A 27,368-nucleotide genomic window follows, 5' to 3' on the forward strand; every position below is an offset into this window, starting at 1 on the left:
TAATTGGGAATCATAGTTTAGATACTATATTTTACTTAAATGTAGCTTCCATAAAAATCCTTAAATAAATATCTTTGTGCCTCTGATCACATATTTTTAAAGTCAAATTTATAAAAGAGAAACTACCTTTAAAAGATACACGGAGCTTTCAAAACTCAACAAATGCTGAAAAATTTCTCTCCAAGATGCTAATTTGAACTCTATAAGCAAAAATCATTGGCTAAGCCTACACAGTTTAAATTCCTGGAGTTAAAAAGTTATGTAAATGAGTCATGACTGAAAGGCTCCAGAAGGAATCGGCACCAGAAGACTGGATGGCTATACAAGTGATGCATATGGTCCAAGAGGAAGCTAGGCTGGGACATCCTTGGTAGACACAACAGCTTCAGGCCCAAAGATGAGTAAAGGGGTGAGATGCTGAGATCAAATATTCTAACAAGGATAACTGATATGAAACTGGTCCATGATAGGCTGTTTGTTCAGTTTTCAGAGACTGTGACAACAGGCAAGACTCCCCACCAAGGCACACAGGTGTATTATGGTCAAGCATGAGGAACTAAGGCCACAGTAAGAACAGGAGTGGTTGTCATTAGTTTGAGTTTGGAGTCAAAGGCAAGACAGAATGAACAGAGTGAGATCAGAGGCAGCAGTTGCGGTTTGCAGGTTTTCCCTGACAGCCACACTGAGGGAAGGGCTGTCTTTGTGAAAGGATGTGGTCCTAGGAGAAGGGGGTCGGGGACAAGAGTCTGGCTCCACTGGAGACAAAGGTCCAAAAAACCTCAGCCCAGGACTCACACATTGGTCTCTCTCTGAGAGCTCAGGACACTATTAGTGGTAGCATATGAATCATCTGAGGCCCTGGGACCATCCGTGTTGATTTGTTTGCTGGATACAGGTTCTCTATAATGTGGCATTTTACGAAGACTGTGACTAATATCCTGATTTTCAGGAAGCAAAAAGGAGACATTAGTAGAATTTCTAGATGAAGGGGAATCATTTTCCTACTGTACTCATTATGTCACATCACATCCAAAATCCTACTTTCAGTCCCAAGAGCCATTTTTAGTGTAGAATTACTAAAGAGAGTTCTGCAAAAATATCATACGTGGACTAAAGAAACTGGAAGGTTAGGAGGGAGAGATTTAAAGAAGGAAAATTAAGGGTAGAATAATATCTGCATTCAAACATTAAAAACAAAACACGGGGACAGTTTGTAGAAGTGACTAGAGAGTAGATTTTGACGTCTACCCAAAACAGAACTTTCTGAAAATTAGAACTATCTAACAGAGGCACAGATATAATGCATTTCCTGTAACTGGAAGTGATCAAAGTTGAGAAACTCACCTTCCAGGCACCATTCCAGCCTTCCATATCCAGCAGACCTACTGGACACCAATTCTGTTCTCCATAGCAGCACTTCTAAAATTTAATATGAACTGAACCACCTGGGAATTATTAAAAGACAGATTGATTCATGAGGCCTGGAGCAGTATCTGAGATTCTGCATGACTAGCAAGCTCTCAGGTGATGCCAATGCTGCTAGTCAATGGATCACACCTTGAATAGCAAGCTGCTGTGGCAGAGGCTCTCAGATGTGTCTGTGTGGAATCACCTGGGGTAGGGGACACTTTAGAAAAAGTATCAATGTCTGGATCTCTCACTCTTAGAGAGTTTAATTCATATGATGTGTGGCCTGGGCATCAGAATTTTTCAAAGCTCTCTAAGTGATCTTAATATGAAATTAAGTTTAAATGCCCCTTGACTATTTATTTACTGAGACAGAGTCTTGCTCTGTTGCCCAGTCTGGAGTGCAATGGCAATCTTGGCTTACTGCAACCTCCACCTCCCGGGTTCACTCGATTCTCCTGCCTCAGCCTCCCCAGTAGCTGGGATTACCGGCATGCACCACCATGCCCAGCTAATTTTTGTATTTTTAGTAGAGACGGGGTTTCCCCATGTTGGCCAGGCTGGACTCGAACTCCTGACCTCAGGTGATCCACCCACTTTGGCCTCCCAACGTGCTGGGATTACAGGCATGAGCCACCACATCCAGCCTCTTTGACCTTTTCAAATCACAAAAACACTAACTTAGAGATCACCTCTGCAAAGACCTTTAAGTCTTGAAATGTAATTATCTAGGCTTGGCAGGGCTTATCACTCATACATATTCACATTGGTTCAATATTTTGAAGGAAAGCTTTATAATAATTATTAATTCTCATAACTAGTGGGGCATTAGACCGTATAATGCCTCAAGTTCCCTTCAGATTTGAGAAACCATTGCCCTGATTCAAAATCTGGTAATGCATGTATTTGACCACGAGGTGGTGATGAAGCAACAGAATACAATATCACAAACCCCTCAGAAAGTGGAGCAGCCTGTGACTTATGCCAACACTTAAGGGTGCCCCACTTGCAGACTGTCGAATTCTCGTCTTTTTTTTTTTTTTTTTTTTTTTTTTTTTTGCCTTTGACAAGTTTTTTATTGTGAAATATTGGATCTAGAAAAAAGTACAAAATGTCAACAGTCAGATGTGTACAAGTACAGTATTTCAATAGTCTATACATGTGAACAGCTTAACAGGTTCACTGCAGAATGCATATTTAGACCAATATAATCTAAAAAGGACTGCAATATTCACAAGCTATTCATATATAAATAACTTGAGTCAAAATGACCCTTACTGGTAAATGCTAATTAATAGTGGAAAACAGGCTAAAAGCACAATACACCACACCATAGCATCTCCTTACAGGTCCACATTTAAAGAATATCAGTTTATTAAGTCAAAACACTACAGAGATCCAGGACTGGGACTGAGTTACTAGTTTATACAATTGCAAAAAATTTAAGTTATAAAATAAGGTCATGGAATAAAGAAGGGTATTTAATTAGGACTAAATACTGTGAAGCCCATGAAAGGGTTTTAGCCTTGGAATTTACAAAGCTAAATTATTAGACTGTTAATGTTAGCTAACATTAAAACTGAATTACCTTCCATTTTAATGTTAGCTAATATTAATATTAAACTATTTTTAATTTTGATGTTAGCTAAGGGGAAGGACAAGGACAACTTTCTTTTGTAGTTTCTCCAACAAGGTGTAAGAACTATCAAAAAGTAAAACCATAATGACCACTGTGGACTGATAAATGGCTATGAAACAAGAATATAAAACATTACAAATTTCAAAGAAAGGTAATAACTATCTTATGAATTTAGCAAATCCTGCAAACGTTAAAATCCATGTTAAGGCATTATCTATCATGGTTGAGAGTACTAAATTTAAGAAAATTATTACATGAAGATCCCATAAAAATAAACTGGTTTAGTTTACAAGATTCTAACTGAATCTTTTTCTATCGCTTGAAAATTACCCTATATTATGCTTTCAAAATGGACAAAGAATTATTTGGTATCACTTTATAATGAACTATGAGAACAGTCTATTGAAACACATCATGTTAAAAAAATTTGTTTCAATCATGTGTTCTTAAGAAAGCCAACCTTTGATATGACATTCACAATCAATGCTTGTATAAAAACAAAATCTTTAAAACTTATAAATTTAGTAACAGTTTTACATGAAGCAAATTTATCTTTGCCCATAAATTATTGAGAAGCAACTCACTCTATACAGTGTATCTAGCAATACTTTAAAATCAAACTAAAACTCTGAACTGATAATAACTAGGAGATAAATTCCATTTCAGGCTGAAAACCGCTGGATCAGAATATAGTTAGTCAATAACTTCACATAACGTATCCCACCCTACCTTAACCTTTTATAGACAATTTTAAAGACTTTAGGACAATTTACTTATAGTGCCTGAATCTTATAGTAGATTCCAATTTATTCAAAGATTATCACAGATTGGATTAAAAAGATTAATTTTTTTCAGATTTGCTTTAAATTTACAAATTATGTTGTACATAAATATTAACTTAGATAACCACACATAGGAAAAGCAGATATATGGATCATTGTAGAAACATTAAAATTTTAAAGAAATTTTATAAAAAATAAAGCAAAACATGTAACTCACAAAATACTAATATGAAGCCATATGACATAAAAAATAAAATTACTCTTTAAGAAGCAACTTAAAATTAAATCTTTAGGGAACTATTTTGACATAATTAAATGAATTCAAAGACCAACAGCTTCCCTTATCACACAGAAACAAATCACAAAATTTTCTACAATCTATATGCATTATCAGTTAGTTCTAAATGTAATCTCAAACATTTTACTAGTAACTTTGATTTCCTTTTGAAATAGGCTTCTGTACATATGCATTTATATACAAACATTTATTAAACATGATTTTAAAATAAACTGTGTGTACAAAAGATCAGCATTCCTATAAATAAAAACATTAGGTGGCAAAAAGGCACTTGTAAGTAAAAATCTACAGTAGTTTTTACAAAACAGAAACACATTTTACCTTAGATACTGTACCATAAACATTAATTCCTATACCAATAATGAAAATGCTAGGTTACTAATGTTAATGATGTAACTTTAAAAAACAAATTTACGTATATCTGAAGTTCATTTAATAAAAGCACCGTGATTTTCTCCTAAATTCATGTTGATGCAAAGTAGAAACACAATTCCCAAAAAACCAGTGTTCGCCATTTTTCGAGTTTAAAAGTTTTTATATTTCTAAACTGAAAACTGTTTGTCTGAAATTAGCATAGTGTAAAACAAAAACAAAACAAAAAAACCCTGCTGCTCTGACTTCTTAAACCATACCTACTCTATTATTGCATGCTGCATTTTACAAAGAGCACTACTCATGCACTCCTTTACAACTGTTTAATACTATTGCTGGCAAAAAAGTTCCTGGATATCAAATAATTAAAAAGTTACTTCAAACCAGTTGAAGTTTTATTTGAACGTTTTACAACTTAAAAAATGCTGTATATCAATTATAAAAGTGAATAGGAAACACACCAATTCATTTGGTGTGCAAAAATATTTTTCTACTACACAGAATTTAAGGGCTTCACAGAATTTTTTTTCCCCAAATTTACATTGTAAGAAGAAATACTAAACAAATTACTTTCTCAAGGAGATGTCAGTATGCTTCCACTTTTGTCAAATTTTTTACCCTTTGATAATGCTGCCACCTGTTTGAGTAGTTCTCTGTTTTTGGCCTGAAGTTGTTCCACAGTTTCTTTGTGAGCTTTTTCCATACTGTTCATTTTTGTTCTCAAATTTGACTCTTGGTACTGAAAGTCTGCCTTTAGTTCAGTTAACTTTTTATCTTTTTCTAAAGTGGTCTGGTCTCTCTGCTGTAAGAGACGCTTAAGTGACATCACTTCTTCTTTCAGTTGACTTATAAGGACAAAATTGTCTGTTCTCCCACTATCTGCTGACTGATTTATAGAACTATCTCCATTAGATGGCTTAGATTCCAATTTGGGCTTTTTCTTTGGAGTTTCATTCTGAATTGCTGCAGAGGATTTATGGCTCTGTTTCCACAGTCCCTGCTCTTGTTCTGGACTTAGATTGCTGACTTTGTGATAGCTACTGCCGTGACGACGGTGATGGTGATGATGGTGGTGATGATGTTTTGGATGATGCTGGTCTTTCTCAGTAAGAGATGAAGAAGATGAATTTGAATGTGAAGATCCCAGGCTCTTCCTTTGTTCTTTCGTCTTCTGTAAAACTCTTTTGTACGATAAAGTACAGAGCCAGCATAATAACTTTCCATCAACCTTTCTTCTTCCTTCCTCCTTCTGATCAAAAGCAAACTGCTGTTTGCACTGTTCACAGGTCTGAGGTGGTCCATACTTTTTTTCTGAATTTGTGCAACGCTGACACTTGGTACCAATAAATGCTGCAATTATGTTACAGTACTGACAAGGCTTGGGCGTCCCAAATTGCTTCACGTTTTGAGCACACTTCTTACAAATTGTGTTAGTTTTGCTCTCTTGTTGAAATTCTGATCTGCAGTAAGTACATTTTACAATAGGATGTGCGATCCGACATTCCTTGCAGAGCTGCTGGCCCTGGGAGAGCTCCTCGAAGGGATAGCGCTGGGTACACTCGGTGCAGGCGTACAGGGCCGAGGCCGCCATCCTGCTCCTCAGTCTCCTCCTCCGCCGCCGCCCGCTCCGAGGCGGGGCACTACGGAGAACCCGAGAGCCGCCGCCGCGGCCCGGGCCGCGGGCTCCTCCTCCTCCCCCTCCCCCTGCCTCGCGCCCCGAATTCTCATCTTTGAGAGGTGATTGGTCAGACTCTTTTAAGAATCTTATCAACGTTATAGACAAAGAAATGCACGCACACAAACATGAATACAATTGTAAGCAGTTCACAGACCCTGAAATTAAACTGGACAGCCAAGGCTGAAGAGACGTTAACTCCCGTATAAATTATATGAAGCCTCTACCACTCCCACCTCCACCCTTCTCAGCAGCTGACCACATCTCCTGCTTCAGAGAGGAAATGGAATAAATAAGGCCCCAAATCTATCACTTTAGCTAACCCAGTGCCACCTTCCTCCCATCTACATGGGACAGATGTCATTTCTTTTTATCAAAAACTAAATCTTTCAGCAGTGCTCCTGATCCATTTCATCCTGGCCTCCACCAAGTTCATGGTCCCTCCACTATATGCCTTCTTATGCTAATTTAAAAGTAAGTCGTTTTTCTCAGTGTAAAAGTAGGAGATGGTCTTTATTTTTAAACACACAGAATAGCAAAGGGCATCACATAAAAATAACCATAAATCTCCTAAATAGTTATGTTTTTCTTCTATATAGTTTCTGAGTTTATATATATTCTGGGCTTACGAAAATATAATCATGTTATGCAAACTGTTTTATGACATTACTACTTAATGTAACTTTAAAATATTTTCATCTTTATATTTCTTCACCTGCAGATGTGGTTCTTTTTTTTTTTTTTTTTATACTTTAGGTTTTAGGGTACATGTGCACAATGTGCAGGTTTGTTACATATGTATCCATGTGCCATGTTGATTTCCTGCACCCATTAACTCGTCATTTAGCATTAGGTATATCTCCTAATGCTGTCCCTCCCCCCTCCCCCAACCCCACAACAGTCCCCGGAGTGTGATGTTCCCCTTCCTGTGTCCATGAGTTCTCATTGTTCAATTCCCACCTATGAGTGAGAACACGCGGTGTTTGGTTTTTTGTCCTTGCGATAGTTTACTGAGAATGAAGTTTTCCAGTTTCATCCATGTCCCCACAAAGGACATGAACTCATCATTTTTTATGGCTGCATAGTATTCCATGGTGTATATGTGCCACATTTTCTTAATCCAGTCTATCGTTGTTGGACATTTGGGTTGGTTCCAACTCTTTGCTATTGTGAATAGTGCCACAATAAACATACGTGTGCATGTGTCTTTATAGCAGCATGATTTATAGTCCTTTGGGTATATACCCAGTAACGGGATGGCTGGGTCAAATGGTATTTCTAGTTCTAGATCCCTGAGGAATCGCCACACTGACTTCCACAATGGTTGAACTAGTTTACAGTCCCACCAACAGTGTAAAAGTGTTCCTATTTCTCCACATCCTCTCCAGCACCTGTCGTTTCCTGCTTTTTTAATGATGGCCATTCTAACTGGTGTGAGATGGTATCTCACTGTGGTTTTGATTTGCATTTCTCTGATGGCCAGTGATGATGAGCATTTCTTCATGTGTTTTTTGGCCGCATAAATGTCTTCTTTTGAGAAGTGTCTGTTCATGTCCTTTGCCCACTTTTTGATGGGGTTGTTTGTTTTTTTCTTGTAAATTTGTTTGAGTTCATTGTAGACTCTGGATATTAGCCCTTTGTCAGATGAGTAGGTTGCAAAAATTTTCTCCCATTCTGTAGGTTGCCTGTTCACTCTGATGGTAGTTTCTTTTGCTGTGCAGAAGCTCTTTAGTTTAATCAGATCCCATTTGTCAATTTTGGCTTTTGTTGCCATTGCTTTTGGTGTTTTAGACATGAAGTCCTTGCCCACGCCTATGTCCTGAATGGTATTGCCTAGGTTTTCTTCTAGGGTTTTTATGGTGTTAGGTCTAACATTTAAGTCTTTAATCCATCTTGAATTAATTTTTGTATAAGGTGTAAGGAAGGGATCCAGTTTCAGCTTTCTACATATAGCTAGCCAGTTTTCCCAGCACCATTTATTAAATAGGGAATCCTTTCTCCATTGCTTGTTTTTGTCAGGTTTGTCAAAGATCAAATGGTTGTAGATATGCAGCATTATTTCTGAGGGCTCTGTTCTGTTCCATTGATCTATATCTCTGTTTTGGTACCAGTACCATGCTGTTTCGGTTACTCTAGCCTTGTAGTATAGTTTGAAGTCAGGTAGCGTGATGCCTCCAGCTTTGTTCTTTTGGCTTAGGATTGACTTGGCAATGCGGGCTCTATTTTGGTTCCATATGAACTTTAAAGTAGTTTTTTCCAATTCTGTGAAGAAAGTCATTGGTAGCTTGATGGGGATGGCATTGAATCTATAAATTACCTTGGGAAGTATGGCCATTTTCATGATATTGATTCTTCCTACCCATGAGCATGGAATGTTCTTCCATTTGTTTGTATCCTCTTTTATTTCATTGTGCAGTGGTTTGTAGTTCTCCTTGAAGAGGTCCTTCACATCCCTTGTAACTTGGATTCCTAGGTATTTTATTCTCTTTGAAGCAATTGTGAATGGGAGTTCACTCATGATTTGGCTCTCTGTTTGTCTGTTATTGGTGTATAAGAATGCTTGTGATTTTTGCACATTGATTTTGTATCCTGAGACTTTGCTGAAGTTGCCTATCAGCTTAAGGAGATTTTGGGCTGAGACTATGGGGTTTTCTAGATATACAATCATGTCATCTGCAAACAGGGACAATTTGACTTCCTCTTTTCATAATTGAATACCCTTTATTTCCTTCTCCTGCCTGATTGCTCTGGCCAGAACTTCTAACACTGTGTTGAATAGGAGTAGTGAGGGAGGGCATCCCTGTCTTGTGCCAGTTTTCAAAAGGAATGCTTCCAGTTTTTGCCCATTCAGTATGATATTGGCTGTGGGTTTGTCATAGATAGCTCTTATTATTTTGAGATACGTCCCATCAATACCTAATTTATTGAGAGTTTTTAGCATGAAGTGTTGTTGAATTTTGTCAAAGGCCTTTTCTGCATCTATTGAGATAATCATATGGTTTTTGTCATTGGTTCTGTTTATATGCTGGATTACATTTATTGATTTGCATATGTTGAACTAGCCTTGCATCCCAGGGATGAAGTCCACTTGATCATGGTGGATAAGCTTTTTGATGTGCTGCTGGATTCAGTTTGCCAGTATTTTATTGAGGATTTTTGCATCGATGTTCATCAGGGATATTGGTCTAAAATTCTCTTTTTTTGTTGTGTCTCTGCCAGGCTTTGGTATCAGGATGATACTGGCCTCATAAAATGAGTTAGGGAGGATTCCCTCTTTTTCTATTGCTTGGAGTAGTTTCAAAAGGAATGGTACCAGCTCCTCCTTGTACCTCTGGTAGAATTTGGCTGTGAATCCATCTGGTCCTGGACTTTTTTTGGTTGGTAAGCTATTAATTATTGCCTTAATTTCAGAGCCTGTTTTTGGTCTATTCAGAGATTCAACTTCTTCCTGGTTTAGTCTTGGGAGAGTGTATGTGTCGAGGAATTTATCCATTTCTTCTAGATTTTCTAGTTTATTTGCATAGAGGTGTTTATAGTATTCTTTGATGGCAGTTTGTATATCTCTGGGATCAGTGGTGATAGCCCCTTTATCATTTTTTATTGCATCTATTTGATTCTTCTCTCTTTTCTTCTTTATTAGTCTTGCTAACAGTCTATTCATTTTGTTGATCTTTTCAAAAAACCAGCTCCTGGATTCACTGATTTTTTGAAGAGTTTTTTGTGCCTCTATTTCCTTCAGTTCTGCTCTTATCTTAGTTATTTCTTGCCTTCTGCTAGCTTTTGAATGTGTTTGCTCTTGCTCCTCTAGTTCTTTTAATTGTAAGGTTAGGGTGTCCATTTTAGATCTTTCCTGCTTTCTCTTGTGGGCATTTAGTGCTATAAATTTCCCTCTACACACTGCTTTGAATGTGTCCCAGAGATTCTGGTATGTTGTGTCTTTGTTCTCGTTGGTTTCAAAGAACATCTTTATTTCTGCCTTCATTTCGTTATGTACCCAGTAGTCATTCAGGAGCAGGTTGTTCAGTTTCCATGTAGTTGAGCAGTTTTGAGTGAGTTTCTTAATCCTGAGTTCTAGTTTGATTGCACTGTGGTCTGAGAGACAGTTTGTTATAATTTCTGTTCTTTTACATTTGCTGAGGAGAGCTTTACTTCCAACTATGTGGTCAATTTTGGAATAAGTACAGTGTGGCACTGAGAAGAATTTATATTCTGTTGATTTGGGGTGGAAAGTTCTATAGATGTCTATTAGGTCCGCTTGGTGCAGAGCTGAGTTAAATTCCTGGATATCCTTGTTAACTTTCTGTCTCATTGATCTGTCTAATGTTGACAATGAGGTGCTAAAGTCTCCCATTATTATTGTGTGGGAGTCTAAGTCTCTTTCTAGGTATCTAAGGGCTTGCTTTATGAATCTGGGTGCTCCTGTATTGGGTGCATATATATTTAAGATAGTTAGCTCTTCTTGTTGAATTGATCCCTTTACCATTATGTAAATTAATGGCCTCCTTTGTCTCTTTTGATACTTGTTGGTGTAAAGTCTATTTTATCAGAGACTAGGATTGTAACCCCTGCCTTTTTTTGTTTTCCATTTGCTTGGTAGATCTTCCTCTATCCCTTTATTTTGAGCCTATGTGTGTCTCTGCACGTGAGGTGGGTCTCCTGAATACAGCATACTGATGGGTCTTGACTCTTTATCCAATTTGGCAGTCTGTGTCTTTTAATTGGAGCATTTAGCCCATTTACATTTAAGGTTAATATTGTTATGTGTGAATTTGATCCTGTCATTATGATGTTAGTTGGTTATTTTGCCCATTAGTTAATGCGGTTTCTTCCTAGCCTCGATGGTCTTTACAATTTGGCATGTCTTTGCAGTGGCTGGTACCGGTTGTTCCTTTCCATGTTTAGTGCTTCCTTCAGGAGCTCTTTTAGGGCAGGCCTGGTGGTGACAAAATCTCTCAGCATTTGCTTGTCTGTAAAGTATTTTATTTCTCCTTCACTTATGAAGCTTAGTTTGGCTGGATATGAAATTCTGGGTTGAAAATACTTTTCCTTAAGAATGTTGAATATTGGCCCCCACCCTCTTCTGCCTTGTAGAGTTTCTGCTGAGAGATCAGCTGTAAGTCTGATGGGCTTCCCTTTGTGGGTAACCCGACCTTTCTCTCTGGCTGCCCTTAACATTTTTTCCTTCATTTCAACTTTGGTGAATCTGACAATTATATGTCTTGGAGTTGCTCTTCTCAAGGAGTATCTTTGTGGTGTTCTCTGTATTTCCTGAATTTGAATGTTGGCCTGCCTTGCTAGATTGGGGAAGTTTTCCTGGATAATATCCTGTGGAGTGTTTTCCAACTTGGTTCCATTCTTCCCGTCACTTTTGGGTACACCAATCAGACGTAGATTTGGTCTTTTCATATAGTCCCATATTTCTTGGAGGCTTTGTTCATTTCTTTTTATTCTTTTTTCTCTAAACTTCTCTTCTCACTTCATTTCATTCATTTCATCTTCCATCACTGATACCCTTTCTTCCACTTCATCAAATCGGCTACTGAGGCTTGTGCATTCGTCACATAGTTCTCACGCCTTGGTTTTCAGCTCCATCAGGTCCTTTAAGGACTTCTCTGCATTGGTTATTTAGTTAGCCATTCGTCTAATTTTTTTTTCAATGTTTTTAACTTCTTTGCCATGGGTTTGAACTTCCTCCTTTAGCTCGGAGTAGTTTGATCGTCTGAAGCCTTCTTTTCTCAACTCGTCAAAGTCATTCTCCTTCCAGCTTTGTTCCGTTGCTGGTGAGGAGCTGCGTTCCTTTGGAGGAGGAGACGTGCTCTGATTTTTAGAGTTTTCCGTTTTTCTGCTCTGTTTTTTCCCCATCTTTGTGGTTTTATCTACCTTTGGTCTTTGATGATGGTGACATACAGATGGCTTTTGGTGTGGATGTCCTTCCTGTTTGTTAGTTTTCCTTCTAACAGGCAAGACCCTCAGCTGCAGGTCTGTTGGAGTTTGCCGGAGGTCCACTCCAGACCCTGTTTGCCTGGGTATCAGCAGCAGAGGCTGCAGAACAGCGGATATTGGTGAACAGCAAATGTTGCTGCCTGATCATTCCACTGGAAGTTTTGTCTCAGAGGAGTACCCGGCCGTGTGAGGTGTCAGTCTGCCCCTACTGGGGGGTGCCTCCCAGTTAGGCTACTCGGGGGTCAGGGACCCACTTGAGGAGGCAGTCTGTCCATTGTCAGATCTCCAGCTGCATGTGGGGAGAGCCACTACTCTCTTCAAAGCTGTCAGACAGGGACATTTAAGTCTGCAGAGGATTTTGCTGCCTTTTGTTTGGCTGTGTCCTGCTCCCAGAGGTGGAGTCTACAGAGGCAGGCAGGCCTCCTTTAGCTGCGGTGGGCTCCACCCAGTTTGAGCTTCTCTGCTGCTTTGTTTACCTACTCAAGCCTCAGCAATGGCAGGCGCCCCTCCCCCAGCCTCGCTGAGGCCTTGCAGTTTGATCTCAGACTGCTGTGCTAGCAATGAGTGAGGCTCCATGGGCGTAGAACCCTGTGAGCCAGGCGCGGGATATAATCTCCTGGTGTGCTGTTTGCTAAGACCATTGGAAAAGTGCAGTATTAGGGTGGGAGCAACCCAATTTTCCAGGTGCCATCTGTCACCCCTTTCTTTGACTAGGAAAGGGAATTCCCTGACCCCTTGCACTTCCCGGGTGAGGCGATGCCTCGCCCTGCTTTGGCTCACTCTCCGTGCACTGAACCCACTGTCTTGCACCCACTTTCCGACACTCCCCAGTGAGATGAACCCGGTACCTCAGTTGGAAATGCAGAAATCACCTGTCTTCTGCATCACTCATGCTGTGAGCTGTAGACTGGAGCTGTTCCTATTCCTTGTTTAATGTTTTCATAATGAAAGAGTGATGGATTTTTATCAGATGCTTTTTCCTGCATATATTGAGTTGATCATGCTGTCTTTTTCCCCTCTTCTTCTGTTAATATGATGTATTACATTTATGATTCTTTTATGTTAAACTACTTTTACATTCCTGTGATGAATCATAATTACCTATGGTGTACAATCCTTTGAATATACTGCTGGATTCAGTTTGCTAGTATTTCTGATTTTATTTCATGTGGTCAGAAAAGATATTTTGTATGATTTCAAAATTTTAAAATTTATTGAGACTTGTTTTGTGGCCTAACACATGGTCTATCCCAGAGAATGTTTCATGTGCACTTGAAAAGAAAGTGTTTTCTGTTGTTTTGGGGGTGGAACATTTTATAGATGTTTTTCAGGCGTGTTTGTTTTGTAGTGTTTCTCAATTATTCTATTTCCTTATTAATCTTTTCTATAGTCCCTTAGTCAATTTGATGTGACTATAATGGAATACATAACACAGCCTGGATAATTCATAAAGAACAAAGATTTATTTCTTACAGTTCTGGAGGCTGGGAAGTCCAAAATTGAGAGGCCAGTGGCATCTGGTAAGGGACCTCATGTTGCATTCCCCCATGATGGAAGATGGAAGGGCAACAGAATACATGAGAGAACAAGAGAGGGTCCAACTCACTTTTATAACAGGTCTTCTCAATAACTAGCCCACTCCCAAGAAAACGACATGAGTCCATTCATGAGGTCTCTGCATTAGGTCCCCATTTTGACCTAATCACCTCTTATTAGGCCCCACTTCTCAACACTGTTGCATTGAGGATTAATTTTCCAACATCTGAACTTCAGGGGACACATTCAAACTGTAGCAGTAGTTGTTCTATCATTACTGAAGCTAGAATCTTCAACTACTATTGTTGAATTATCTATTTCTCCCTTTGATTCTGTTGGTTATTACTTCATATGTTTTGGGGCTGTGTTGTTAGGTGAATATATGTTTTAATTGTTCTAGCTTCTTGATGGATTGACTCTTTCATAACCTTTATCTCTCATCACAATTTTTGTCTTAAAGTCTATTTTGTTTAGTATTAGCATAGCCATTGCAGCTTTCTTTTGCTTAGAGCATGCATGAAATATCTTTTTTCCATTATTTTATTTCAACCTATCTGTGTTTTTGAATCTGAAGTATGTCTCTTATAGACAATATGTATTTGAGTCATGTTTTTGATTCATTCTGCCTTTTAACTGATAAGTTTAATCAGTTTCCATTTAATGTAATTACTGATGAAGAAGGACTTACTTTTGACGTTTTCTATTTGTTTTCCGTATGTTATTTTTCAATTCTTTCACTATTGCCTTCTTTTGTATGAGGTAGATTTTTTTAAGTGTACCATTTTGGTTCACTTTTTATCTATTTTTTTAGTTATTTTCTTAGTGGTTGCCCTATGATTACAATTAACATCTTAATTTATAATTAATTAAGTTTTTCTTCCTGTAAGTGGACCATACTTTCTTTGTTTGCATGTCTCATACTTTTGGTTGAAAATTTGATATTGGATATGTTGAATATTATAATATGGTAACTCTGGAAATCAGATTCTCCTGCCTTCTAAGAATTTGTTGTTTCTGCTTGTTGTAGGTCGTATTTGTTTGTTGCTGACTTTTGTAAACTATTACTTAAAGACTGTATGCTTTGTCACATGTGGTTACTGAAATCTCTAAAGTCACTGAACTCATAACTTTTGTGGAAGAATGGACTTTTAGGGTTCCCTACTCTACCATTTTTGCTAATGTTATTCCCATAATTATTTTAAATTTTATATTGTCATTATCCTTGAACATTTCATAAATATTGTATGTATTTTATATTTAAGAGTTCTAATATATAATGTGTTTGCCTTTTAAGTCTTGTTTTGCTAACTCTTGTTTGGAGTGGCTTGTTTTCTTGTATGTTTGGGTTTTTTTTTAATTGTAAATTTATATTTGGCTGAAACTAACTTGTGAGAATTCTAAGGACTCAGAGTTGATGATGCCTTTCTCTTCATGAGTATTTCCTAGTAGTTTGCATTTTTTCCCCAGACCACATAGGTAGTGTAAATGAAAAACCCAGAACTAGTTTTGTCTATACTCATAAATTCCTGGGGGAGACTATTATATTTTTAACAATTTTTTCCACCTGGATCTGCAGGTAGAAATATGCTGGTTTTCCTGTAGGTTTTTGTCACTGCCAGTTTTTTCCTAGTCTAACCTATTACTGAGGGGATAATTCTTCCAACAGTCTTAGATGTGTGTGGCAACTGTAGTTTGCTCTTCCATTTTATGTAGACTCAAGCAAGGCCTAGTCTTCTATTTCTCCTCAGCATTAATCCCTGAAGCTATATGTTCTTTGTATAGGCATTTGTACCCACAGCACCCACAGCTTCCATGTTATGTATTGCTCTGGTTTCATCTGATTATTATTTTGACACTTGAGGATTCCCTTATTTCTGTGAGCCCTGCTATACTCCACTATATATCCAGAAGAAGAATTCTATGATTCAATAATCTTGGGCTCAAATTCATATAGAAATTTAAGTTGATGGATCTGGATTTGTATCTCAGCTCTGCCACTTACTACCTCTGAAGTGACTTGGGAAAGTCACATAACCTCTTTAAGCTTCAATTTCCTATCTGTGGAATAGGTATAATAATACCTCTAACATAAGGTTATTGCAATGATTAGTGGAATAGCACCCGTCACAAATGGCCTGGTATATAAATCTTAACCTAATGCTAAAAAAATTTTAAGTGCATTTACTTTTACTATTAAAGATGTGAACTTGTGAGTAACCATCTGTAACCTAGTTCTTTAGCTATGAAATGGGAATTTCATGTTTGTTAGCAGTACTTAAGAAAATGAATGCAAAGTATAAAGCACAGTACTTGGCACATAAGAAACAACCAATGAGTTGTAACAATTATCTATAAGAACTATAAAAATAGGCTATACACAAAGCTGTCTACATTGATTTAGTAAGTGGTCAGTTGGTAATGAAGATAACATCTTGCCACGTTAAAAAATAAGCTTGGAGAGATTTGATGAGTAGTGTTTCATATAGTAATATCTTTGTAAAACTATGTGTGTCTTCCAATCCTCCCCACCCCCACTTCACCACACTCATACACACACACACACACACACACACACACACTCCTTAGCTTTTGGAATGCTTTCAGCTGCACATGGTAACACTTGTGTACAATCCACCTTAATCTAAAAAAGGGAGTCCAGGATTGAGGAGCAATAGATTTGTCTCCATTACATAAACTTTGAAGGGAACAGATTAAAATTTTCACTGCACATCTGAAATGAAATCTATTTTGAGGATGTGTCTAACATTGCATGTTATTATAACTTTATGCTTGTTTGAGCATAAAGTATTGAGTTGTATTGAGTTGGCTTTGAATTTCTTTTTCCATTATTAGTTTATATCAATGATTGCATTTTACTAGCTAATTAGTTTTGTGTGTATTTTTCCATCTCTGGGGAATTAATCTTTATTTTGTCTACATTTGAAGTTTTTCTGAATTTTTAAAATTTTTTCTAAACTGACTTTACTCTCTTGCTGTTTCCAGTTTCTCATTAGGGATTGGGAGATCTGCATTCTAGTTTTGTCTGTGGCACAACTAGCTGCCTGACCTGGAGTAAAGCACTTGCTTTCTCTGGGCTTCAGGTCCCTTACTAATCAAATAGGGGAGTTGGATTATGTGACCTGTAGTCTCCATTTTAGCTCTATCTATGATTTAGAGAATCATGTCAGCATATCAAATACATACCTGAATATGTTAAGATTGAGAAGATGCAGGCTGTGAGTACGATAATGTAAAGAACTTCACACAGAGCAAGAAACAAATATCAAGGTAACAAAGAGCAACCAAAAAGGGCAAAAGAAAATGATGAGTTCCAGTGGTGATTATGTCATTTTGGAGACAAGGGTGAAAACCAGAGCTCGGCCATGTGGTGTAAGGATTCATCAAGACAGGTGAAAGGATTTCTTCCCCTGATCAGTAACTGGGATAAGGCATCCTGAGTAAGCAACAGGCCCTGGCCTTCGATGGGGTCGTTCCATACAAAATTAGCAACAGTCACTTGGTAACTTAAGTGAGATTAAACGCCAGAATAAGATCCACGGTCTGCTTTGTTAGAAAGGCCAAGGGAACCAAGTAATACGAGCTCATCCTATGCCTGACACCAAGGTTACCTTCCAAATGGAAAAGGACATTAGTTGGAAGGCCACAGTGGAGGTTAAGGGAAGAGGAGGCCACATTTCTTGAGCCTTAGGACACTCGGGAGGAGGTCGGCGGGTAGGGCAGGGATGCAGAGTGGTTGCTCCCTTGGAGAGTGGGACCTCATTTGTCTACACAACCCACATTCCTCTCCTGAAATTCTCGACTCTTTCGGATAAATTTCTATTAAATTGAACGTCAAGTCAGTCTTAAGCCTCTTGAAGGAAAACAGAAAAGAAATTCCTGTAAGCGGTTGAGATGGGTGTGAGTGGTCGATAAGCAACGAAACAAACAGAATTAACCACCTCCTCTGGCTGCTCTGCCTACACCTCCTGGCACAGTACTCAATTCCCAGCGCAGAGGAGGAACCAAGCTGTGCGGATTCTCCAGCAATCAGCGACGTGGGAAATGTTTCGGAGACACTAATTGGCTCGATTGCCTGGCGCGCTCCTGGACCGAAAGCTGTGGCTAGTTGAGACGTTGCCTGGCGACGTGTTACCCAGTGGCGCAGTGGTTCCGTAGAGGCCAGCTGGTTGCTACGCAACAGGAAACATTCCGCGCTACCGAGTACTTTCTACTCCCGACCAGGCATTGCTCTCTCTGGAGACCCTCGGCAGTGGTTGCTCTATTCTGACTTGGTGAGTCCTGGGAACCGACCCTCGGGGCTGGGCTCCGATTTCTGGGCCAGAAACAAAGCCTGACTTTCGGAGAACATAAAGGCTCAAAGAGGCAGAGAAAATCAATGGAAAGGCATTTCAGTGATTGTCTCCTATCCGCCCATCATTATAGAGGGGTGGAAAGTGAGCAATAGCGATATCAAGAGACTTGTCCAAGATCTCACGCTGAGTGGTCAAATCTGGACCTGCGCTGTTAAATACGGTAATCATTAGACCTCGTGTGGCTAGTCTGAATTGAAATGTGCTCACATGTAAAAAGCACACTGGATTTTGAAGGCGTGGTACCAAAAGATACCACTATAATTTTTATACTGTGTGTTCAAATGATTATGTTTTGTATATTGTAAATAAAACATTATTAAAATTAATTTCACCTCTTTTTTTAAAATGCTATTACTTGAAAATTAAAATTGCATACAAAGCTCTCATATTTCTATTGGCCAGCACTGATCTATATAAAACCTAGGTCTGCCGACACCTGATTCAAGACCTCTTGTGCTAACCCTATTTTGGAAGGTGTTTTGAAGTATCTCCACTCATCTAATGGGGTGAAAGTGTGCGTGGTGGTGCAGAGTGCAAGACCGTTACAAAAGGCTCATATTTCTAGTGTTTTAGGACCTTGCTACTCAAAGTGTATGAATCAGAGCCTTCATTTTAACAAGCTCTGCAAGTGATTGTCCTGCACGTTAAAGCTCCAGAAGCACTGTGTCAGAAATTAGCCCTCAATTCCTTTTTTTTCCTTTATTTCTTCTTGAGTACCTATACTGTATTTTTCAGACTGCGTGTACTAGAATTAGCTGCATTTTGAACAAGTTCCGCAGGAGATGAGAAACATTGATCTCAGTACTAATTACATTTCCTTTTTTCCTTCCAAATCTAGACCAGTGTGGTCCCCAGATCAGCAGCAGCAGCAGCATCCGCCAAGAACTTGCAAGAAATGCAAGTTCCTGGGTTCCACCCTAGCTACAGGGGTTCTTGAAGCCTAGGCACAGTTTCCAATTTTTTATTCCTTTGGTTCAAGTCCTCAGTTCGGGAAGACTGGGGTAACTTTGATGGGTTTTGAGGGAAGTGAGCGAATTCAACTCTTCCTAGTCCTTAAGTCCCTCTCCAGTAGCCTCCTTCCCCAATCCTTTTGATCTACTTTTCATTTTCTTTTTCCTCACCTATTCTTTTCAGGAGTAAGGATGACTTTTCGGGCCACAGATAGTGAATCTGACCTGACAGATATTGAAGAGTATGCCAAAAATTCTGCACTTTCAAGACTGAATAATATAAAAGCCAAAGGAAGAGTGAGTTATGTGATATCCACAGAAAATGAATTTGATACACAAATCCTAAATTTTAGGCACATTACAAAAGCTCAGGAGAAGACAAGAAAACGACAGCAGCCTATAAAACTAGAGCCTTTGGTAAGTTCAAAAACCATTGTTTTAGCCTCTGTAGCCACAGAGGAAGTTGCAAAATTGCTTTGGAGGATGGAAGTCATTTCCAGCCTCTGAATTGACAAAGAAGGAATGAAAAGCTAAAAGATAATAACTGTTTATGTAGTTGTAAATACGGTAAATATTTATTAAACAAATATTAAGTTCTAGGCACTGTTTAAGTTGAAGGATACAGTGGTGAACAAAGTTTTCAGGCAGATAAGTCCTCTCTAGGATTATGTACAATACAAATACTTAACTATGTATGCTATTAGGCACTTTTAAATATTAGGGTACCATTTCACACTGAGAAGTTTAGTAAATGTTATATTTAGTTATACAGTTTTATTATTTTCAAAGTACATGCCTTTGTATTTAAAAAATTGTGTGCATGTTGAAAATACTTAATTTTTAGAAACCATTTATGCCCTTGGATAATTATAAATGCATGTAAAGAGCTGTGAAAGCGAAAAAATTAAAAAGTGAAAATTGTCCTCTCCACCTTTAGATGTTAGCTACCATCATTACTGGTGTGCCCTTCAGACTGTTTTGTTTATTCAAATGTATTTGCACATATATTTGTGTCTATAAACATAAATAGTTTTAAGATTATACAATAAATACTGATCTCAAAGGTGTTTATTTCACTTAAACATGTAGGAATGTTTCTAATCCTTGCATATAGAGGTGTCTTTTCTAACAGCTACACTGTATTTTGTTGCATAGAGGTGCCATAACATAGTACTGGTTAACTGGTCTCATACTGATGTGAGCTCAAGTAATTTCATTTTTGTTTTTTGTTTTGCTTTTATTTGGTTTTGTTTATTTTGTTTTTATTTTGCTATTTCAGATAATGCTGTGTTGAATGACATTGTCTTTATACACATTAAGATGCATTCCTAGAAATGGTATCTTTAGGTCATATGTACATTTTTAATTTCAAAAAACATTACCCAATTGCCCTCTAGAAATTTACCTTTTCACCTACAGTGTACGAGAGGGCCTGTTTGCCCACATCTTTACCAAACCTGGTGCTATAAGTTTTTTTTATTTTTGCTACATTGATATGTTAAAAATGGCATCACGTTGTTATAATTTGCATCTTATTCATTTGTCATCACCACATCCATTACTTAATATGTGGATTATCTGTTCATAACCTTCATCCACTTTAAAATTAAGTTGTCTTGGGCCGGGCACGGTGGGTCACCCCTGTAATCCCAGCACTTTGGGAGGCTGAGGCAGGTGGATCACCTGAGGTCGGGAGTTTGAGACCAGCCTGACCAACATGGAGATACCCCACCTCTACTAAAAATACAAAATTAGCTGGGCATGGTGGCGCATGCCGGTAATCCCAGCTACTCGAGAGGCTGAGGCAGGAGAATCGCTTGAACCCGGGAGGCAGAGGTTATGGTGAGCCGAGATCGCACCATTGCACTCCAGCCTTGGCAACAAGAGTGAAACTCCATCTCAAAAAAATAAAAAATAAATAAAAAACTAAGTTGTCTTTATCATCTATTTTTAAGTTTTTAAAAATATATTATGGATATTAATCCTTATTTCATTGCTTCTCAAACTTAAGTTTGAGTACTGATATCTCTTCAAGGAAAGCATTCTTGATCCATAGTGCCGATTTGTTGTTTTTTATTTGATGTTACTTTGTGTGGAATAACTATTATGCTAGGAATTAATTCTAATTGTTAATAAACAAATTGACACCTTAAATACAAAGAAAATACAAAACCAATACAAATGGAATCAACACAAAATGCAAGGTCACCATTGTTGTTGGTTTGACACTGAACCTATTTGCACGGTGGATGTGGCACTGACTGCTGCCCTCCTCTTCCCCAGGGTTCAGTGTGCCTGCGCCACCACGTGTTGTGTGGGGCACCAAGTCCTCCTTCCCATTTTTCTCCCATGGAATTAGGATGAACCTTTTTACATCTATTTCTCTCCGACGTATTTGCCTTCACTTGACAAAAGTGTATCACTAACCGTTGATGATTAAAGTTGTTCAATTTGTCACCAATGTCATCTACTCGTGTATATTAAAAGTTTGTTTTGTGCTTACTGTGTGCCAGGGTTTCAGCCATGCTCTGAGGAATGAACAAGGCAAATGAACAAAAATGAACAAAGCAGACAAGATTCATGTTGACATTCTAGTAATTCTAAATAAGCAGACTGAACAATTTCACCTAGTGATAGTAACTATTAAAAAAAAAGCCGAACGCATTGGCTCATGCCTGTAATCTTAGCACTTTGGGAGGCAAAGGGAGAGGGTCATTGAGCCCAGGAGGTAGAGGCTGCAGTAAGCTGTGCTTATACCACTGCACTCCGGCCTGGGTGACAGAGCGAGATCCTGTTTCTAAAAAAAGAAAAGAGCACACGGACTGTGGTAGAGACTCAGAAGAGACTGCTTTAGATTGGGTGACTAGAAAGGTCTCTCTGAGGAGATGTTATCTGAACAAGTCTCAGCCAGCAGCCTGTATCAACTGCCAGACATCTGCAATTTAGGCAGAGCTCAGTGGGGACAGCTTGCCTCTACTCCACTGGGCACCAGCTGAGGCATTGATGCTGTCCCCACTGAGCTCTGCCTAAATTACAGAATTTTTAGCAAAATAAATGTTAGTTTTTAGGTTACTAAGTTTGAGGCAGTAACACAACTTGCACAGTATAAATAATACATGAATAAAATAATTCATACGATATTAAAAAATAATAAGGAAAAAAGTGAAAATGACCTGAAGTTTCACCATGCAGAGAGAAAGTAGCTTAATAGTCTAGTGACTAATTTCACATGTGTGGGCGTCTGTAGTTTGACTTCTTTTTATAGAGTGGGTAAAGATGTATTTTTGTTATTGACTTCCCTCCCCTCGACTGCCTTCTCCTCTCCCTTTTCCTTCCCCTTCTTCTTCTTCCTATTCTCCTCTTCCCCCCTGCTTCTTTCCCCTACTCTTCCTTCTTCTTTTCTTCCTCCTCTCTCTCTCCCCTTACCCCTCTTTCTCCTACTCTCTTTCTTTTCTATTCTTCTTCTTTTACATTTTTTCCTTATCTCCAAATTCCCCAATCTCTGACCCCCCTATGCCATCTAACATTGACAAAACCCAGGACATGTCCTTTCTTGCTTTTGTCCGTGCTGAAACAATTTTATACAAATTTATTTGTAATTTTGTAGTTTTACAAATGTATGAAACTTACAATTTGTAATTGTGTTTATTTGTAATATTTTCATATTACAAATTCATATTTTTATATATATATGGTATAGTATCTGATTGTATGAATATTCCATAATTTACTAAATCATTCTCTTTTGAGACATTCAGGTTGTTTTGCCAGTATTTCAAATGGTACAGTAAAATTGTATTATCCTTTTGTACTGGTGCTTATATTCCTATGAGATAGGGCCCTGTGAGTGGTGTTGTGGAGTTGATGAAAAAATTACATATATGTATAATTATATTTAATTATATATTAATTTCCATATAATTATATTTAACATATAATTTTACTTAATTCACACATATTTTACCTGGAAACCAGTTTCTCAATCCAATGTACACATATTGCCTAAATTAAATTGCATTTTCACCCTTAACCTAAGTTTTACTATAATCTCTTTCAACGTTTTGTTGCCTGATCTGCATAGGTGAAACTGCACCTTCACACAGGATGCAGCTAGTGTTTTTATGTGTAATTTTTTTAACGTTTATTTTAGGTTCAGGGGTATATGTACAGATTTGTTACATAGGTAAACTGATGTCATGGGGGTTTGTTGTACAGATTATTTCATCTCTCAGGTACTAAGTGTAGTAAACAATAGTTGCTATTTCTGTTCCTCTTCTTCCTCACACCCTCCTCCGTCAAGTAGACTCCAGTGTCTGTTGTACCACTCTTTTTGTTCATGTGTTGTCATCATTTGGCTTTCACTTATAAGTGAGAAAATGTGATATTTGGTTTTCTGTTGCTAAGGATGATGACCTCAAGCTCCAACCACGTTCCTGTGAGGAACATGATCTTGTTATTTTTTATGACTGTGTAGTATTTCATGGTGTATATATACCACATTTTCTTTATCGAGTCTACCAATAATGGGCATTTAGATTGATTCCATGTCTTTGCTATTGCGAATAGTGCTGCAGTGAACATACACATGTGTGTGTCTTTATGGTAGATCAATTTATATTCCTTTGGGTATATACCCAGTAGTAGGATTGCTGGCTCGAATGGGAGTTCTGCTTTTAGCTATTTGGGGAATCACCACGCTGCTTTCCACAATAGTTGTTATTTTTTATTTTTTATTTTAATTTTTTATTATTTTATTTTTCATATTACAAATAAATACAATACTCTCCATCTAGCTTTTTACACTTAGTGGTGGCATAGTATCTGATTGTGTGAATATTCCATAATTTACTTTTCTATTTTTTAATTTTTCGGTAATAGCCATTCTGACTGGTGTGAGATGGTATCTCATTGTGGTTTTGATTTGCATTTCTCTAATGACCAGTGATATTGAGCTTTTTTTCATATGCTTGTTCACTATGCCTGTGTCTTTTTTTGAAAAGTGTCTGTTCATGTCCTTTGTCCACTTTTTAATGGGCTTGTTGTTTTTTTTTTTTTTTTTGTAGATTTAAGTTTCTTGTAGATTCTGGGTATTAGACCTTCAAAGATGCATAGCTTACAAATATTTTCTTCCATTCTGTAGGTTGTTTTTTCACTCTGTTGATAGTTTCTTTAGCTATGCAGAAGTTCTTAAGTTTAATTAGATCCCATTTGTCAATTTTTGATTTTGTTGCAATTGCTTTTGGTATCTTTGTCATGAAATCTTTCCCAATTCCTATGTTCAGAATGGTATTGCCTCGGTTGTCTTCCAGGGATTTTATAGTTTGGGGTTTTACATTTATGTCTTTAATCCATCTTGAGTTAATTTTTGTATATGGTGTAAGGAAAGGGTCCATTTTTAATCTTCTGCATATGGGTAGCCAGTTATCCCAGTACCATTTATTGAATAGGGAGTCCTTTCTCTATTGCTTGTTTTTGTTGGCTGTGTCAAAGATTACAAGGTTGTACGTGTGTGGCCTTATTTTTGGGCTCTCTATTCTGTTCTGTCGGTCTACATGTCTGTTTTTGTACCAGTACCATGTTGTTTTGGTTACTGTAGCCCTGTAGTATAGTTTGAAGTCAGGTAATGTGATGCCTCCAGTGTTCTTCTTTATGCTTAGGATTGCCTTGGCTATTCAGCCTCCTTTTTGGTTCCATATGAATTTTAAGATAGTTTTTTCTAGTTCTGTGAAGAATGTCATTTGTGTTTGATAGGAATAGCCTTATATCTGTAAATTGCTTTGCAAAGTATGGCGATTTTAATGATACTGATTCTTCCTATCATGGAGAGCATGGAATGTTTTTTCATTTGTTTGTGTCATCTCTGATTTCTTTGAGCAGTGCTTTGTAATTTTCATTGTCGAGAACTTACACCTCCCTGGTTAAAACATTCCTAGGTATTTTATTCTTTTATATGGCAATTGTGAATTGGATTGGGTTTCTTATTTGGCTCTTGGCTTGACTGCTGTTGGTGTACAGGAATGCTAGTAATTTTGGTACATTAATTTTTGTATCTTGAAACTTTGCTGAAATTGTTTATCAGCTGAAGAAGCTTTTGGGCAGAGACTATGGGGTTTTCTAGATATAGAATCATGTCATCTGCAAACAGGGATAGTTTGACTTCCTCTCTTCCTATTTTGATGCCCCTTATTTATTTCTCTTGCCTGATTGCTCTGGACAGGACTTCCAATACTATGTTGAATAGGAGTGGTGAGAGAGGGCATCCTTATCTTGTGCCGATTTTCAAGAGGAATGCTTCCAGCTTTTAACAATTTAGTGTAATGTTGGCTGTGAGTAATATATGGCTGTTATTTTGAGGTATGTTTCTTTGATACCTAGTTTATTGAGTGTTCAACATGAAGGAATATTGAATTCTATCGAAAGCTTTTTCTGGATCTAGTGAGATAATCATGTTTTTTTTGTCTTTAGTTCTGTTTCTGTGATGAATTACATTTATTGATTTGCATATGTTGAAACAAACTTGCATCTCAGGGATAAAGCCTAATTGATCATGATGGATTGGTTTTTTATGTGCTTCTGGATTCGATTTGCAATCATTTTGTTGAGGATTCTTGCATCAATGTTTGTCAAGGATATTGGCCCGAAGTTTTCTTTTGTGTGTGTGTGTCTCTGCCAAGTTTTCACATCAGGATGATGCTGGCCTCATAAAATGAGTTGGGGAAGAGTCCCCCCTCCTCAATTTTTTTTAGAATAATTTCATTAAGAATGGTACCAGCTCTGCTTTGCACATTTGGTAGAATTTGGCTGTGAATCCATCTGGTCATTGCTGGGCTATTTATTACTGACTCAAGTTCGGAGCTCATTATTTGTCTGTTCAGGGAATCAGTTTCTTCCTAGTTCAATCTTGGGATGGTGTGTGTGTCCAGGAATTTATCCATCTCCTCTAGGTTTTCTAGTTTATGTGCATATGGTATTCATAGTAATCACTTATGGTTATTTGTATGTCTGTGGGGTAAGCAATAATATCCCCTTTGTCATTTCTGAATGTGTTTATTTGGATCTTCTCTCTTTCCTTCTTTATTAATCTAGCTATTAATGGCCTATCTGTCTTATTAACATCTTCAAAAAAACCAGCTCCTGGATTTTTTAATCTTTTCAATTTTTTTTATTTCTCAATATCCTTCAGTTCTGCTCTGATTTTGGTTCTTTCTTGTCTTCTGCTACTTTGGGGTTGGTTTGCTCACACTTTTCTAGTCCTTTTAGTTGTGATGTGAGGTTGTTAATTTGAGATCTTTCTAATTTTTTTATGTGGGCATTTAGTGCTATAAATTTCCCTCTCAACACTGCCTTAACTGTGTCCCAGAGATTCTAGTATGTTGTATCTTTTTTCTCATTAGTTTCAAATAACTTTTTAATTTCTGCCTTAACTTCATCATTCACCCAAAATTCTTTCAGGAGCAGGTTGTTTATTTTCCATGTAATTGCATAGTTTTGAGCAATTTTAGTAGTCTTGATTTCTATTTTTATTGCACTGTGGTCTAAGAGTGTGTTTGGTATAATTTCAGTTCTTTTGCGTTTGCTGAGGATTGTTTTATGTCTGATCATGTGGTTGACTTTAGAAGATGCGGCAATGAGAAGAATGTATATTCTGCTGTTTTGGGGTAGAGAGTTCTATAGAGGTCTATCATATCCATTTGGTTCAATGTTGAGTTCAGGTCCTTAATATCTGTGTTAATTTTCTGACTTGATGATCTGTCTAATACTGTCAATGGAGTGTTGAAGTCTCCCACTATTGTTCTGTGGGAGCTAAGTCACTTTGTAGGTCTCTAAGAACTTGCTTTTGTGAATCTGGGTGTTCCTGTGTTGCATGCATATATATTTAGGATAGTTAGGTCTTTGTGAATTAAACCCTTCACCATTATGTAATGCCCTTTTTTGTCTTTTTTTTTTAATTTTTGCTGGTTTAAAGTCTGTTTTGTCTGAAATTAGGATTGCAACCCCTGCTTTTTTCTGTTTTCCATTTGCTTGGTAGATTTTGCTCCATCCCTTTTTTTGAGTCCTTGGGTGTTATTGCATGTGAGATGGGTCTCTTTAAGACAGCATATCATTGGGTCTTGCTTTTTTAATCCAACTTGCCAAATAGGTTATTTAGCCCATTTACATTCAAGGTTAGTGTTGATATGTGTTGATTTAGCCCTGTCATTGTGTTGTTAGCTGTTTATTACACTGGCTTGTTTGCGTGGTTGCTTTAAAGTGTCACTGGTGTATATAATTAAGTGTGTTTTTGTATTGGCTGGTAATAGACTTTTCTTTTTGTATTTAGTGCTTTTCTTCAAGATCTCTTGTAAGGCAGATCTGCTGGTAATGAAATCCCTCAACATTTGCTTATTTGTTTT

At 37.7% G+C, this 27,368-nt stretch overlaps 2 protein-coding genes across 5 annotated transcripts in view; one reads left to right on the forward strand and one right to left on the reverse strand.

Moving 5' to 3' along the window:
• DNAH6 (dynein axonemal heavy chain 6) overlaps positions 1 to 27,368 on the forward strand; it is a 354,720-nt gene that overhangs the window by 33,769 nt on the left and 293,583 nt on the right. The window contains exon 2 of the mRNA XM_030828117.1: positions 19,160 to 19,392. Coding sequence (XP_030683977.1) covers positions 19,168 to 19,392 — 225 coding nt within the window. The 5' untranslated portion in view covers positions 19,160 to 19,167. The remainder of the gene's footprint in view (positions 1 to 19,159; positions 19,393 to 27,368) is intronic.
• Positions 4,682 to 6,099, reverse strand: LOC100607684 (protein FAM76B). Of its 4 annotated transcripts, XM_012503970.2 has the most exons (3): positions 5,869 to 6,099; positions 5,549 to 5,730; positions 4,682 to 5,380 (listed from the first exon to the last, which is right to left on the reverse strand). In XM_012503970.2, exons 1-3 carry the CDS (start codon positions 6,087 to 6,089, stop codon positions 5,073 to 5,075), a joined length of 711 nt encoding a protein of 236 aa, XP_012359424.1. In that variant the 5' UTR covers positions 6,090 to 6,099; the 3' UTR covers positions 4,682 to 5,072. The 4 variants fall into 4 exon arrangements, with proteins under 4 accessions (XP_012359424.1, XP_012359423.1, XP_012359422.1 ...); XM_012503969.2 differs by having other exon boundaries at positions 5,549 to 6,099; XM_012503968.2 differs by having other exon boundaries at positions 5,002 to 5,480; positions 5,526 to 6,099.

This window comes from Nomascus leucogenys, chromosome 14 (genome assembly GCF_006542625.1).
Source record: "Nomascus leucogenys isolate Asia chromosome 14, Asia_NLE_v1, whole genome shotgun sequence".
Lineage (NCBI taxonomy): Eukaryota > Metazoa > Chordata > Mammalia > Primates > Hylobatidae > Nomascus > Nomascus leucogenys.